We start from the raw sequence: 17,270 nt of genomic DNA, 5'->3' as shown, positions 1-17,270 counted from the left end.
TCCTAAATAATACACCTATTTAATTAATAAAAGAAAAAGCAAATTCTATTATGCCACTTGATGGCGCGGGAGGTCAAAATTGCATATTTGGAAAGAGTCGAAATCCCATATGATGTCACGTTCTTATAGAAAGGATGAATGTCTACTTGGCATAATTTGATTAGAAAATAAACCCATTGGATTGTTTGGACGTCTTGATTAGGAGTCTGAGACAATTAAAGCATGCCATGTAAACACTTATCCTATTTTAGAGAAACAGAAGATCATGTCATTAGGAAAATGCTGAAGTGATTCACACATCACATTACTAACATGGATCTGTGCATGGAGCCATAGATAGGGTTGACAACAAATACCTATCAGTTCAGATACAACTATATTCAAATTCGAATCCAAAAAAACTATCTGATATTCGAATCCGAACGGATATGCTAAACTCTATTTAAATTTGAATCCACTTATCCTATCAGATATCAGATAATATCCCATTCGTCCTATACACTTAAGAAAATGTGATTACCCTCATCTTCAAATTCATCTTAAAGACAGATTGATTTTTTGGGAGGCAATAACAAGGTAAATTTTGAGTAAAGAAATCAGGGTATTTTTTTGCCAATGTCAAAAGCAAGCAAGGTTTAAACTAATAAATTGAAGGTTTAGTAAGTAAAAAATAATTTTATTTTTGGTCGAAAAATCAGGGTTTATTTTTTGCAAAGAAGGTTGATATTGATTGATTAAGAAGAAAATCCTTTTAGAGTTTGAAGGTTGAAGTAGATATGATGAAATTTTTTTAAAAAATCAAGGATTTTTTCGCATGAGATTGAATGGTGGAAGAACTTGACGACAATGGACTGAGAGGGACATCTAGGATTTCAAGAGAGAGGGAGAGGGGATGTACTTACCTGGATAGTGGTTGTTCTTGCTGGAAAAAAAATCGTGGCAATCCTCTTGTAAACCTAAGGGGAGAGGATGAAGAAGATAATTATCCAAATCTGAATTCGATATCTGAAATTTTCGAATAAAATTCAATTTTTCGAATACCAATTTGATGAAAACTTCAATGTCACTCCCGCATGACTCAATCAATTATAATGAACCTAAGTTTCGAGATCCCAAATACATAGGCATGCAATGCAATACAACACAAGAATGCAACAAAATATAGCAAAGTCCGTAGATAATTTTATTACTATGATGACAATTTATAAGACAATATGAAATACAGTAATAATAAACGACTCATACGCTTATTATGGCACGTAGGTTTGGTTTGAATATATGTTTTTCACGGACTTGGTGAAGGCTGGGTTTGGGCACTAAATCAATATCCCTCCTTCAATTTAACCAATGCAAATGCACGTCATCACACGTCTCGCAAGATAGACATCTTTAGGCTTTATGTTACTTACAAACTACGACTTATTTCTCCTATAGAAATGAAAATTCGATATTAAAGCTCACCGAGGGACAAATGGTTGCTCATAATATCTCACGGGAATACCATGGAGGGATATCTCGCAAGAGATAACTTGCAAGCTTACAGGATTTTCCTCGACTTTTACCTACCTCCGTAGAGATCGACCTTCAAATTGGTGAGTTCAAGCTAATAATTCTTTCCAAGAAACACCTCACTTGTGCGACTCAAAAGTTTGCTTTTTAGAGGAATTGTAACTTATTAACCACTCTTTTCTTATCTGTGATTTAATCCTTATTAATTCAAAAAAAATAATAATAATAATAATTGCCATAAATTACATATTTTATTAAAGAATTACGAATTTTATAAAATAATCAGGAAATTTATATTTCATTAATATTATGATTTCATGTATGAAACATATATTTTTGTCTGACTATCTCACTGTTGGTTAGAGATGTTTTTTATTTTAAAAAGCTCCAAAACAGGAATCGAAGACCAAATTGTGGCTTAGCGTGAAAAGGGAAGCTTTTACTATTTAAAAAATGTTTGAATACAAATATATAAGGTCATATAATGGTCCATTTCCTGGTCTTTAGCTGCTTAATGCATGTCACATTTCCCCTTGTTATGTGTTTTGCTAATTATAGGAGGCCTTGCTAGGGTTAGAACAAGTGAAGAAAATAATCTATAAATTCTAACAGTTTGGAATTTAAAATCTAATCTTTTACCAAGAACAATATAGAGTAATCCTTGGAGTGTTTTAGGTTTGTTTTTCTCATTTTCACATTCTTTTCTACTTAGCTAAATTAATTTTTATTAGCAAAATATTGTTTTTATATTTGAAATAATTTTGATTTTTCAAATCTAGCTTAAAGATGAGTCCAAGCAGATTGAGTAGAGACTGGATGTTCAAATTGGCGTAATTGAATTTAGGGTGGGGATCCGTAGATTGAGTCCGACTTTGAAGCGGGCAATTTGATTCAAAATTTTGAAGAAACCCTCTTCGCACTATGACACATGGTTTTTAGTATTTAATTCACATCCATACTTTTTTTTATATCAATATTTGGGATACCTAATAAAATAGACCACGAATGGAAGACATTTTAGTCAATATTTCTTAAAGAATCGTGATGATTTGGCTGCCCCTGGCAAACTCAATCGACAACCCTAACGTGACATGTTTGGGAATCATAGATCTACGCTCCTCGGGCTTCCCCATAAAAAAGTGTATCTCGAGGGAAATGTTTTTCCTGAGAAACATAGATTAATGATTCCCAAACTTGTCACATCAAGTAGTCAATTGAGTATGTCACATGGGGTAGTCACATTATAACCACTCTTTCTTAAAATGTGACCTTTGCGGTCATTTTCCCTTTTAGCGGCACATATTCTGTTTGTTTTTTTATCCTTTTGTGAACCCACATTCAACTTGGGGGCATAAAGATAAAATCATCTAATTAGCTATATAATCACATGATCGTCTTCGGAAAAAAATTATGGCATTGAACGTATGCCAACTTTTTTGTAAATATTAAAAAACAAAAACACAAGGTTGATTCAGTAATTTTGGCAAATTATACATTTATTTTAGTAATTTATCCTACTTTTTAACAATTATCCCCACTATTAAAAGTCAAAAGCTATTTTCCAGAAAATATATATTCTATAAAGTTAACCACTAGGGGTTAGCTTAGTAGCAATTTCGGACCAATGAGCAGTTAATGCCCTTTGGTTGTGAGTTTGATATTCAGTCTACGCATTAATTCCTTAGGGGCCACTTACGACAATGCACCCTCACTTACCTGATGTGTGTGATGTTCAGGTGTTGCACATGCCCTGGGACTAGTCCTAGGATAAGCCTATGGTCTATGGATTGGGTGAAGTTCAAATACGGGCGATTCTCCAATCTATAGGGATACCCAATTATCAAAAATATATATATATATTCTATAAAGAAATTGATTCTTTTTTTCAAATAAAATGTTTTCTTGAATTATAAACACCCAGTATGGGCAAAGCCATGCTTGTTAATGTATGGACATTAATTTTATCCTTTTTTTTTTTTTTCCTATTTTAGGGAGTACATATTTGAGTAGAGAAAAACTATTGTACTTGAAATCAATCAACTTAGTCAAATGGGAGAGACAACAAAATCGGAGAAGAATGAAGCTTCAAGTGAAGTGGAGAAGATCAAAGAGAAGGACAACATTGAGGCTATGGAGGGAAAATCAGAGAAAACAAAAGACAAGAAAGAAAAGAAGAAGAAGAAGGATAAAGATGTTGAGGATGAAGAAGATGGTGAAAAGGGGAAAGAGAAGAAGAAGAAGAATAAGAATCCAGAAGACCAAAAAGACCCCGAAAAATTAAAGCTTAAGTTAGAAAAGTTGGAGACCAAAATACAAGCCTTGGCAATTAAAAGAGATGAGATTTTAAATCTGATTAAGGAGGCTAGTGGAGGGAACCCTGGGCAAGGGTAAATTTGTCAAAATAAGGTCAACTAACATCACGTGATCGCACGTGCATGATCATCTTTAATTAAGATCTCTACTGGATTGGTTCGATTGATATCGTCTGCAAGCTTAAGGTGATATTATAATTATCAAGAAAAGATAAATAAATATCATTAATTTTGAATGATAATAATGTAATATGTTTATGGCACATTTTTATTTTCTCTGGTTGTTGTTTTTTTTTTTTTTTTTCCTTTTTTTTTTCCTTGGGAAGGTGAGCACTGTGAATGTAAATTGTCACATTTGTACCTTTTGGTTGAGAAATAAAAACATACCTCTAAAACTCAAGGGGTGGACTTAGAATTTTTTTATCTTTTATTTTTTATAATTGGGTATCCCAATAGATAGGGACTTTGTCCAGTCCATAGACCATGATCTTGTTCAAAGACTAGTCTTAGGGCACATGCAACGCCCGTACATTACACGCACCTGGTAAAGTTAGGGTGCACCATCGTAGGTGGCCCCTGAGGAATTAAATATCAAAACAACAATAAATATCAATGAGCACTAATCCATAAAGACTAATAATGATAATCTGATGCTCCTTTTTTCAGATGCCCCAATAGACTCTCTGACCTATCAGTTACATAACTATAAAAATATTTTCACGTGTATCCCAAGACAAAAAAAAAGATCATCAGATTATCACGACTCATCCATAAATACAAAATTTCAATGCTTTAGGCCTCACTTCTACTTTGATTTTCGGTCTAGGCTTGCCAATTGTCATTTAGAATGAGAAGCCCAACATTGGCATAGAAAGAAAGTAAAATTATCAGTCAACCATCATTAGCATTTAATCCTCACTGTCGTAAAATCTTGTCTCCACCCGTGAATGTAATGGGTCGATGAGTAGTAGTAAGGCCTCAATGGCAATAGAACTCATCGAAACCTTCCAAAATAAATATCTATATGGAAAAATCAAATCATAATAAAAATGAAAGTCAACGAATTAGAAATTTGCCATTTTGAAATATTTCATTAGAATTTCAGATTTCAATCGGGATAGGGATAAAATATTGACTTCGAAACATTGCAATGTTTTAAATTGTCTCGCAATTTTTCGATAGCTGTTGTTGTGTTGATGAGTTTCAGCTTATTTTGTTGGGTATTGTGTCTGTGGAGTATGAACAAGGAATACAGATAGAATCTTCTGAACTTATAATCACATATTGACATATTCGTAATTTGAAATAGAACATAGCCAAGTCGAACAAAGGCAACAAACATAGGGCATCTTCAAACCTAGATATATTTATATGACCCTCCATTGCACTCCCTAACTATAACTATATTTGATCGAGTACAATAAAAACATAAAAGCGAGAAAACGAGAAAAATCTCTTTCAAAAATCAGAAAGAAACCAAACAAACCCAAACACAAGCATATACATCAAACTTTAACATTAGTTCTAAGTGGTGGTGTTGGCCTGAAGGAGACCATCTCTTATTTGTGAGGCAATATCCTTCACAGCACCAGGCCCATGTGGAATGAACACAGACGAGGATTTTGAGGATGCCCCGATCTCCTTCATGGTGTCAAAGTACTGGGTTACGAGAACCATGTCCATGACATCCTTGGCAGTTGTCCCAGGCACATTCACGGAAAAAGCAAGTACACTGTCCCTCAGTCCGTCTACAATGGCCTGGCGTTGCCGAGCTATACCCAATCCAGCAAGGTACTTGGATTCTGCATCTCCCTCAGCTCTCTTGATCTGCAGTATCTTCTCTGCCTCAGCCTTATCAGTTGCTGCCAACCTCATTCTAGCAGCTGTAGTGCAGTTAAAAAGAAAATAACACATCATTCTACATAATATAGGGTAGAAGTTGATAAGTGATAAACATCCAAAAGTGGAAACTTTGGCGGCCAATGTATATATCATCCAGTTGTAGTTCTTAATCAGGCAAAATTAGTTTTCTTCCTGTTATCTAAAGAATACCTCAAGATCTCACAAACTGAAAAAATTGACGGGATTTTTATTTTGTTTGATTTGATTTTATTTTTTGTTAACATCGTCTTTCCTCACTGAAGTGACCTCACATCGCACACCCTATCGTGAAAGTATATGAGAACCATAGATGCTTTCCTCGAGATATGAGTGAAAAACATATCTGGTTCCTATCCACTTTCACGTCAAGATGTGAGATATGAGGTCCAATCTTGAGGTCACTCCAGCACGACTCGACATTTAAATTATATGAAAAACAAAGATTAAGTTAGATTTTCCGGAAATTTTCCAGATTCCAGAATATGATAGGCTTTCAAAATGTTCATAACTTCTGTTACTCAAGGAGAATCACATCTAACAAAATTGGGTAAAGAGCATGTAAGACCAAGAATTTCTCAATAAAAACTATGCAGAGGACAAAGAAACTCACCTGCATTTATCTCATTCATGGCTCTCTTCACGTGCTCATCTGGCTCGATATCAACAATAAGAGTCTGGACTATCTCGTATCCATAATGTGACATGGCCTGCAATGTCCACAATAAATACTTCTAGAAAAATATCCACAATAAACAGAACAAAACAATATTTGGTGAAGTAATTTGTGGGCTATCAAGATATCACTAGGCATAAAGACTACCTTTTCAAGCTCTTCTTCGACAGCTTTTGCTATGTCATTCTTCTGCTCAAAAGTGGAATCCAGGTTCAACTTCGGCACGCTTGCCCTGATAACTGAACAGCAGTGGGACAAGTCCATTCATCTCTAATGGAAATCAACGGGTTCTCAACTATTGAAATCTTAAATGCCTATAACCATATGGACCGGAACTAACTTCTGAATTCCAGTTGAAATAATTGTATGAAATGAAGTATGAGCAAGCACCACCAATATTGGTGTCCAATTTGTAGAATAAAAATGGCAAGTTCAAATCCATTGAAAGTTGTGAGGATTCAAATTTCAAAATAGTTAGAGAAATATTATACTGTAATGAGAAGATGACAAATTTGCTCGCAGTAGACACACTAATTAGGATAAGGAAATGCTGAGTAAGAGAGGTGACCGTGATTACTGCCTAAACCAAGTCAATGGTTGTTCGGTCATTGTCTTGGGTCCTATTTGATCACTCCTTTAAGTGGTAGCTAATCAGTCCTATTTGATCCCTCCTCAGAGAGGTTACATAGGATACATATCTACTTGTCTGGATTTGTTGTAATGGCATATGGCATAGAAAAGATGCTAATAATTCAAAGATCCATGTGAAAAAGATGTAATCTAAACATTCTAGTTCAATATTCTATCAGAAACTTGGAAGAGTTTCGCATGCAAACCATCAAAAACATAGGCTTGGATCTGTTCCCTGGTGTTGCTGAGCTTATAGAAAGCATCAACTGCTTTGTCAGCCAATGCACGGTATTGAATGGATGCAACCACCGTAACAAAAACATTATCCTGCAAAGACAAAATAATGATCAGAGCCTGCTAATTGATCACATTCCCGTTAAAGTTATATTAAAAAATTTAAACGAAAAAAAAATAGTTTAATGATTCAATTTCTTAAAAAGACATGCTTGTATATTTGTTATTAATGGCAGCATGTAATACGATATGTGTACTTTTGAGTGTAAAATTGAGCATCTAATAAAAGTCATGGATAAGAATTCCTGATTCAAGCCAACAATGAAATTTACAAGAATCATCCATGAATAACATAATTCCTTAAAAAGTTTGATGTATATATTTTTCATGGTTATAACAGTTTTAGAGGTCCTTTTATCTCAAAAATAGAAGAGAGATGAAATAAACTGCAAGTAGAATATAAAGCTAACCTGTTTCCAATGCTCGGATGAGAATACAATTGAATTAACATAAGACATGGTCACATGGCTTTAACGATAATAGAGTGGATGGACAAGATTTTTTTATCCAACCCCAAATTTTTTTACTACTTTTATTTAGTCCTCTAGAAATAATTTGAGTTGATCCTACAATTTTAGATTTGATTCTACATGGCTGACATACTATTTTACAAACCTATTTAGTTTTCAAGAAATTAAAATAGTCCTAAAACAGTAAAACATAAATAACATAAGACCTAAATTTGATAATTTTAGGAAAAGGGAAGTAAAGATGCCACAAACCTTGGTTTTTGTTTCACAACGAACATCAAGTTGCTGCAAACGCATTGAAAGAAGGCCAGCTACCTGGCTTCCAAAACACCAAGGCAAGCAGTGACATCCAGGCTCAAGCACATCATCAAACTTTCCAAAAACTTCTTTGATGGCTACAGTTGACTGGTCCACTTGAATACAACCAAGTGCTTGCCCCATTGTTTGATTCTGCACGTAGACTAGATGGAGATTAAATGAGAATAAATTCAAAGGAAAATAACCCAAAATGTACTACCAATAAAATGATTAATCAGCCAAGTCACATTAGTGCAATTTACTTGGACTTCCATCAGAAATAGATTCACAAAAAAAAAAAAAATTGTTTAGCAAGAAGAGTCACCATTCACACAAAAAATCCATACCTGAAGCGATCTATTAAAATGATAATCATGTTTCTCTGGTTATTTAGAGACTTCAATTTCCAAAATAAGGATAAACAAATATTATTGCAGAAAAGTACCCAAAAGTACAAAATCATACATCCATAGTTACTTACACTATGTTTGGATTGAGAGAAGGGGAGAGAAGAGAAACTTATTAAGAGAAGAGAAGAGAAGAGAAACTCAGTTTCTCTCCACCATGTTTGGATTGACAGGAGAGAATTTGGGATAGCTTTGGAATTTTTAAATGTCTTCAAAGAGATCTAGGGGCAGAGTTGGAATTATAAAATATTTTAAAAGGGTAGAAAACTCACATTTTTTTCTCTCCAATTTTTTCTCTTCTTTCCCCAACTTAACAATCCAAACAAGAGAAAGGAGAGAAACTCATTTATTTTCTCTTCTCTTCTCTCCATTTCTCTCAAGCCAAACACAGCGTTAGAGATTCCAATTAATATGTCCTTTACGCAAGAAAAACATTTACATGTTAAACAATCCACAAAGCTTAGATATCATTGCTCATCATAAAATTGGCCACAAGAAAGTAACAACAAAGGCACAACATAAGAAACAACGGAAAAGAGAACAAAAATTAAAGTCAATGGTAGCTAGACTCAAGGGACAGCAAGTGTGAGAACATCAAAATTGCAAACATAATTATATGAATGGAAATGATTGAAATTAAAAAATTAAAAAAATAAAAAATAAAAAATTAACGAGGTTGGAAACAGAAAGATATATTTCCATTCGATTGAAAGGCTTGCTCCAAATAGGTTGTCATTCATCCATCAAGCAGAAAGTCCATGGAGAGAAAATCTTTATAAACATAGGCCCTAAAAATTTAATAAAAACAAAAATGACGAAAGACTCGATTATGGGTGGGGATTGAAAACAGATAGCATACGTTCAAATGACATTGGAAGTGAGACAAATATTGGCCAAACCATCAACCACATACAAGAAAGCCTTAGTGAATGAAAAAACAAAGCTCTTGAGATCCTATTTAATTTTCTCAAGCGAAATTCTAAAATTTAAAATTCCAAGTGACATTTGAAAAAAAACTATTGTAAAAATTCAAGCTGAATCTTATAGCCTTAAAAATCATAAGCAATTATTTTTGAACTTCAAACCTAGCGAGTTATGACCTTCCAGTGAAATTCCCAAGAACACAAATTTCCCTAAAGAAAAAAGAATAACAAAGACAACAAAATCTTCAAAACCATGGCTGTGACTCCCTTACTTTTGGAAATTAGTATACTCCTCTTTTTCCATAAAGGCCAACAGACTCCAAGAGGGAGAAATTTCCAAAGTAGCCTCCCTTCCTTGAGAAGGCCTTGGTGTGCCAATCTACAAAAAATATCATGAATTGAACAGAGTTGACTACCTCATAAAAAATGCATGTAAGAATTCCCCAAGCGTTGAGGATATGGATGACAAGATCCTCCACTACTTCTGACGGGAATTAAAATATCAATTTCTAAGATTCAACTACTACCTTAACTATAAATTTTTTTAATGCTAATAACCTGAAGAAACGAAAAATACTACATATGACCAAGATAATACTAAAAGGCCTCGTCAAATAACCAATAGAAAAAATAGTTTCATAACTATGTGCACCGCAATGCATTTTTAAAACACCGAATCTCAAGTGTTATTCTTACCACTCGTCAAGGTGGCACCGAATCTCAGAAGCAATATCTATTTCCTAATTTTTTTATTTTTGGGAGGGGGGGGGGGGAATATTAGAGAAAACTGGAAATTCAAGCATGGTAGATGAAATTATTAACCTAAAGTCACAATTAATTCAATATAATCACAACTAATTCACACAAAACTTGCTCAGGAGTAAGATTTGAATATTTTCAAATCAAGACCAACTTAAATCAAGAAGAATTATGACACAGCATCCAAAAAAAACCGATGTCAATCTATTTAAAAATATATGTTTGAATATTTCGAGATTTGATGGAATAATTAATATGAGAAACAATAAACAGAAAAAAAATATTCAAAATTCTTGAATTTAAAGGTAATAATGTACAATGTTTCTTGATCGAAAGAGAGAAAGAATTCCACTCATGATTTCATAAGATTTAAAGGAAATTCAACTGAGCATATCATAATGTTTACCACTCTTTGCGCTATAACAACGATTTTATCCCCAAAAAAAAAAAAATTAAAAAAATTAAAAATTGACAAAAACAAGAATCACAGAAGATAAGCTAATTGAATCAGACCTTGAACTCTGATAATTAATTAAAGAAACAAACAATAATCTCACAATCCAAAAGATTCCCAACGGAATTGAAGAGAAACTCACAATTTATGACTTATATAAATGAATCAACTATTGCAGTTTTAGGGTTCACCTGTTGCTGCAAAAACGTGTTGGACAAATTGCGCAGAGCCTCTCAATTTCTTTCCGAGGAAACTTCTCAAAGTTTAAAACGGAAACGTTAAATAGAGAAGAGAGACAGAGAGCTTATTAGTAGTGCCGGGAACCAACGCTATTTTTGACCTTTTTTAATCTGATCTCATATCGATTATTGCAGAGAACCATAGATTATTTTCATCGGGATACACATAAATTTTCCGGTGGACCTAGGTCTTTGTTGATAGAGTAATTCCCCGTTGACCTAGGTCTTTATTGATAGAGTAATTGAAATGACCTAAATACCCTTATCTTCAATCTCTAAAAGAAGTTTTTAACTCTCAATCTTCAATCTTCATTAAGGATAAGTTTCTTGGAGAAATACAAAAGTTGATTTCTCAAAAGAGAAGGTGGTATGCAATGAAAAATGTAATCACGGTTTGGGGAGGGATTTTTTATCCTATTTCTATAAGAAAATTCTCTACTCCATCTAACTAGTTTCGGGTTCAAGTCTCGGATAACCCATTCTCAGAAGAAATATATATAAATGTTATTAATGGAACATCTAGGGATAGTAGGACTTATTTATTTTATTTTTTTTAAGTTGCCTTTCGTAAGCAAAAGTAATAATAATATACAATTAAGATGGATTGCTATCTATCACATCACATATCTTTATCTCTTGTTAAATCTAATCATTATTGTCTCCTGATTGGATAATATCTGTAGACCGCATTTTTAAATTGAAAATTCTACATATGTCAATCTATAGATGATAAGAACAAGTTAGAAATTTTGTGAAAGTAAAAAAGATGATAGAGGTTTTAAGTTTTTTCTCACAAAAGGCTAAAAGAGATTGGAAATGATGGATTGAAAATGAGAATTACTATGATAAAAAATAAAAAATTTACGTTGATTCTGAAGAGTTTGAACCTTAATTAACTTCAATATCGCATATGGAGATTGAAAAATAATTTGACATGGATTGCGTAAAATCTTTTACCTTCATAGTCAACTTGAAAATTCTACAAACTTCAATCTATAAATAACAACAACAACAACGATATAAATTTTTTGTGAAAGTATTTTTTTATTTTTATTTTTTTGTCTATATAAAGTTAAGGTGAAATTGAAAATGATGGATTAAAGTCGAGGATGAATAAGATAAATAAATAATTCATTCGAAGGATGAATGACATGTAATCGGGAGCAGATCCTTTGTAGCACCGTATCCATGTAGCCCTCCATTACTAAATGGTGTAAACTTATTATCTTGGTTTGACGTGTCGCTCTTTGAATTGTTCAATAGTGTTACAAAGGATCCGCTCCCCATGTGATCACCTTGAAAAGAAAAAGGTATCTCTAATATTGACCAAACATAAATTTAAAAAAAAAAAAAAAAATTTGATTTGCCGTTCGGGCTGTTAGTGACCCAGAATGAGACTGCACCAAGAAGATACTGTCAAGGTGGCCCTGGCTGGCTCTTAGAAAAATCGCTCGTGTTGCCGAATGACGACCACTAATATTTCTCCCGAGCAAAATCCAAATATTGCCTGGTCCATGTGAACAAATTGGTCAACAAATATAGTAATCATGGAATGGAAATCGAAGACATATTTACATCACATTCACATGTGTGTAGCCAATGTAGGGTAGTACTGAGTCGTTAATCCTCTAGGCATTATCTCAATTGATTTTTTTTTCTTTTTTTCTTTTTAAATTGTATCTTTCAGTTTGATTATTTTTCTGAATTTTGCTAAATTTTAGGGTATTTTAAAAACACTCCCCGCTAAATTGGTGATATTAAGTTTACCCCTTCAAAATGCGACATTTAGCTTAGGGTCTTTGAGCTCACTTCAATTCATCCAAAAACATGATCTGATGCTTCACGGTTAAAAACGACGAAATTTTATGAATTTTGAGAAAAGAAAATCAAAAAAATTATTCTTCATTGTTGAATTTCATTTTTTAAGTTTAGGAGTTACGTGGAAGTTCAGTAGCTGTCCATTTTCAAAACCTTGAATCTAATTCAAAATAAAATTTGAAATTTTTTTATCATTTTTTTATGGAATTTACTTTGATTTTGAATTTCTGATGTGGTAACCATTTGAGCAAAACGACCCTTAGTAAGACTTAAAATCTTACTAAGTTAATAAGGAACAGAGTTCAAAATTTTATTCCTCTCTAGGGTGATCTAGTTTTTTCAACTTTATTTTTTTTTTCAATTATTGCTTGTTGACTACAAAATAATAGTTCAAACGTATTCACATATGTCACACACCACTAATTCTTTTATGTCACTTTCTCTCGGCCAACTTTCATATATATCCACAAATAAGAGATTGGGTATATTTGATTGCGCATAGAAAATAGGGTGGAAAATGACATTTTTCATGTATTTGATTGTATTTTTTCATGAAAATTAATTTTCCACCCCAATCAAAAAGTCCACCAAAATATGGATTTCATTTTCCCCGTCCATTTGGGTGGGAAAGTGAAATCAACCCATATTTTTCATCCCTAAAATATCATATTCTTCTTCTTTTCTACCATCACCACCACCACCATAACCATCATCACATTAACCTCATCGTCATCACCATCGTCGTCGTCGTCGTCATCATCTTTGGCCACCTTCTCTCTCTCACTCTCTCTCACTCTCTCTCTCTTCGTCTTCTTCTTCTCCTTCTCCTTCCCTCGTCTCTGCCGCCACCACCACCACGTTCTCTCATCTTCTTCCTCACTTACCTCCACCGTCATTACCACCATGTCATCCCCACTCCCTCTTATCATTTCCCAAACTTCTTCTTCTCTGCCTCAAGCCACTCTCTCTCCTTGCATCTTCTTTCTCCTCCTCTCTCCCTCTCCTTCTTATTATTATTATTCATCTTCCTCAAATATTTTTTCCATGATTTTATCCAAGTAAAATCAAACAATGGAATTTGATTTTTCAACCCTACCTATTTTTCATCATTATTTTTTCATGAATTTCAAATTTCATGGAAAGTCACTTTCCATGCAATCAAACATACTTTATAGTGAAATTTGACAATTCAAGTGAATTTTTTTTTTTAACAAGTGTACCCAATTAAATTAAACAAGGTCAAAGATTCATAATAAAATATACCTTTATTTTTCACAAAGATAAAGAATTATTAATTGTAACATATTTCTGATTATCAGCCCAAAGTTTTTTCTATGTTGAAGTGGACCCATTGACACCTATTTGTGGTGGGTTGAGGGGCACTCACTTTGAAAATGTTTTGTTGGTTCCAGTGGATTCCTGTAGGAAATGAAACTTATAATTTATTTTCTGAATAATATTGTTTTTAATCTCAAAGTATCTTAAATATGTCTAACTCCCAAGTTTTACTTCTTGAGTAAGAGTTGAAATCTTAATAAGTTAGTAAGGAAAGTTTTTTTTTTTTTTTACCCATCAAACCAAAGGTTGAGATGTAGGAATTCCTCAAGAAAATGTATCTCTAGAAAAAACAATAGTAATTCCAAAATGATCTCTAATAAATCTGTTTCTCTTCTCATCTCAACAGTTGGGTTGAGATTAGAAAAGTCCAATAATGATTTTATGGGGAAGAAAACTCTCACGTTCCTATACTTTAAAGGGAGTCCACCTTTGAAGTATAATTACTGTAATTATTCAAAATCTTTGATCAATTAAAATACTTCTGTTTGGTTTATTTTATAAAAAAAAAATTAAACTATAAAGTACTGAGGTGTTATTTGTTCAACGTGGCTGTCCATGTGAACCCAAATAGTCATAATTAAGGTCAAAGTGTGACTAAGTCACACTAACCCTTTAAACTATTAAAAACTCTTGCCTAACTATGTTCATCAAAAAAATTTCCATTATCCTCTTCCAAATGGCATCTATAAACATGATTGAAATTGGACGCCAATATGGATATATATATATAATAGATAATTTTATTTTGGTACTTTAGTAACTCGGTCAAACTGTTAGAAATGTTTGTTCAATTGATAGTCAACTGTTTGAATACCCAAAATCCCCTTATAACATTTAAATTATCAAAATGTCATTGTTTTAATTGAAAAATATAAAAAAAATTAATCTAATATGATCTAAATTGTTGGATTATTTCCATTGACTCTGTAAAATCTAAGAAAAATTTTACGGATTCTCTAACAAAAAGATTATCTAGAGAGTTAGTTATATCGACTTTGCGGGGAATGAGCCTAAACCCTATTGATTAAAAATTACTTCAATGGAAATCTAATAGAATTTATTGGAGATCCCAAGATCTAAATTCAATGGGAAACTCAATTGAATGTGATTTAAAAGAAAGTATTAATGAAACATATTATTCTAAATCCATTCCTATGAAGTGTTTAGTGTTACCTGTAAAGAAGAAAGGTTGAAGTCTAATTTCTTAATGTTGCCTATACTTGTAAAAGTAGAGTAAAGCAGGGTACTTCTCATAGACACACCTAAATGAGTATAGAATTGGGCCGATTCTCTGAGAGTTTAGGCAAAGCCCTTTAAAGCATTCATGATACCAGATTTGTTCAGGGCCAAAATGAACATCATCGATAGAACTTGATAGTTGATTGAGTCACCTGTGTACATAATCTATTATTTTGATTTATATTAAAGATTGGTTGTTCAAGACTTAGAGTCCACTGACCAACTAGTAAATCCAATAGACTTATATTAGGTAAGATTCAAGTCCAAAAGACACATACTGAAACACGGTTGTTCAAAAAATACTCTCTATATTTTTATATATATTTTTATTTTGTGTTTTCTACATTCATGTAAAGGGTTTGGTGGAATTTAGTGGGTTGAATTTGAAAACTATTGCGTGTGCACATGTACGACGTGCACACAGGGGAGTGCAAAATCTCGGATTTATACCTCACATGGGTGTGCGCGAAGACCCGCACAAAGCACTATCACTATCTCTTTCCTCTTTCGTTGTTTTATCGCTATCAATATACTTGTATTTTTTGTTGTGAGAGCACACAACATCATCGAGTTCGAAGTTACGTTCCAATTAGAATAGTTTCTTCGAAACGTGGGTTGTTGTGTCTTAGAGAATGAACGTCTACAGATTGTAGTACCGTAGTAAGGGCAAATTTCGTTTTAGGACAATGCTTTATGCATGCCTCAACCATTAAATTTAGGTAACGCTTTTTCTATTACATTCAATTCAAAAATCAGGAATTATTTCCAACTTCTGCTCTCTCTACCCATAAGAAATCAGTACAAAATTAAACCAACACCACCTTCACCTCCTGCAACATCACCTCCTTCAACAGCACAGATTGGGCAATGTTGGTTACCCCTTCAAAACGTTGAATCATGCATTGCGGACATCTTGAGATTTTTCTTGAACAATAATTGTAATGTTAGTTCCACTTGTTGCAAGGCAGTCGGTCTAGTTAACAATGATTGTTTTTTGAAGATATTTGCTCAATTCAAGGATCCTTCCTCACTCAAAAAACATTGTTCTACTCCAGCTTAGTTGCACCAATTCTTTCTTGATTATTTATTTTTCTTTTTAAGTTTAGATTAGGTTTTAGAAGAAGAAAAATAAATGAGAGAGTGGTTTTGATTTTCACATTAAATTAGCAGACCTAAGTAGAGTTTTGTTTTGGTTCAATTAAGTTGGTAAGACGTACATGTTTTAGTTTATTTGATTAAGTTTTGGTTAATAATGAAGTTGATTTATATTTAAATGTGTTTGGTAATGGAGATGATGTTGGCATACCCTCTCTCTGTGTCTCTTACTCTTCAATATAATTTTACTAGAAATAATTCAGTACTTGAAAGTTTTTTGAGATGATTTAGTTACTGAGTTTGTTTGCTTTCCTTTAATAGAGAGGAATATGAGAATTTTATTTCTTCAATGTTATTGGACTTTTCTAATCTCAACCCAACTGTTGAGAGAATAGGAAAAATTCAGAAGTTTAGAGATCAATACCGAGGTTTTCGAGAATTAAAATTATTTTCTATTGGGATACATTTTCCTATGGAAATCCTACATCTCAACCATCATTTCGATGGAGAGCCTCGACTCAATGTTGGATAAATGTCGGAAGTTGCTAGCCTCAACCAAGGCTAAGGCTCCATCAAACCAATGGTAGATCATACGAACGGACTATTGGCTAGAAAAAAAAATCCTAATCCCTACGACACTCCTAAATAACTCAGGGTTGAAGACTATCAATCTTAAGAAATTAGGGTTTGGTGAATAAGTCAGTTTTTTGGAGAAAAACAGGGGAATTTTGGTTATAAGGTATAAAAGAGGGCATCGGAGAAAAGAAAAAAAAAAAAAAAAGGTGAGAATATTCTCAGAGATTCCTATGTAACCGATATTCTAATCCTTAGGAATCTTTCAAGCCTATAACACAATTGGATGGCTGGTCAATTCATAAATCTTGCTTCTCCAGAATACAATAATAAAATAAAAGCACAAAGCAAGACACAAA

General features: G+C 33.2%; 1 protein-coding gene across 3 annotated transcripts; it reads right to left on the bottom strand.

Annotated features, from left to right (window-relative positions):
- Positions 1-5,082: 5,082 nt before the first annotated feature.
- On the bottom strand, positions 5,083-10,961 carry LOC147399007 (hypersensitive-induced response protein 1). 3 transcript variants are annotated; one of them, XM_086448385.1, is made up of 6 exons: positions 10,801-10,961; positions 8,022-8,230; positions 7,212-7,332; positions 6,523-6,614; positions 6,313-6,409; positions 5,083-5,704 (listed from the first exon to the last, which is right to left on the bottom strand). In XM_086448385.1, exons 2-6 carry the CDS (start codon positions 8,208-8,210, stop codon positions 5,346-5,348), a joined length of 858 nt encoding a protein of 285 aa, XP_086304511.1. In that variant the 5' UTR covers positions 8,211-8,230; positions 10,801-10,961; the 3' UTR covers positions 5,083-5,345. The 3 variants fall into 3 exon arrangements, with proteins under 3 accessions (XP_086304511.1, XP_086304510.1, XP_086304512.1); XM_086448384.1 differs by having other exon boundaries at positions 8,022-8,219; positions 10,801-10,958; XM_086448386.1 differs by lacking the exon at positions 10,801-10,961 and adding an exon at positions 10,669-10,800 and having other exon boundaries at positions 8,022-8,219.
- Between the last annotated feature and the right edge of the window lie 6,309 nt (positions 10,962-17,270).

The sequence above is a fragment of the Akebia trifoliata genome, chromosome 7 (assembly GCF_017979445.1).
Source record: "Akebia trifoliata isolate Shusen 1 chromosome 7, ASM1797944v1, whole genome shotgun sequence".
In the NCBI taxonomy this organism is placed as follows: Eukaryota; Viridiplantae; Streptophyta; class Magnoliopsida; order Ranunculales; family Lardizabalaceae; genus Akebia; species Akebia trifoliata.
Note: the sequence above shows the minus strand (reverse complement) of the source record. Positions and strands in the feature narration are given on the sequence as shown.

Excerpts from the sequence above, each read along its gene's own strand:
- LOC147399007 (XM_086448385.1), bottom strand. The coding sequence starts at position 8,210 with ATGGGGCAAGCACTTGGTTGTATTCAAGTGGACCAGTCAACTGTAGCC. Across the intron at positions 7,333-8,021 it reads GTTGTGAAACAAAAACCAAG|GATAATGTTTTTGTTACGGT; the intron begins GTTTGTGGCATC and ends TTGTCTTTGCAG. Across the intron at positions 5,705-6,312 it reads CATGAATGAGATAAATGCAG|CTGCTAGAATGAGGTTGGCA; the intron begins GTGAGTTTCTTT and ends ACTGCACTACAG.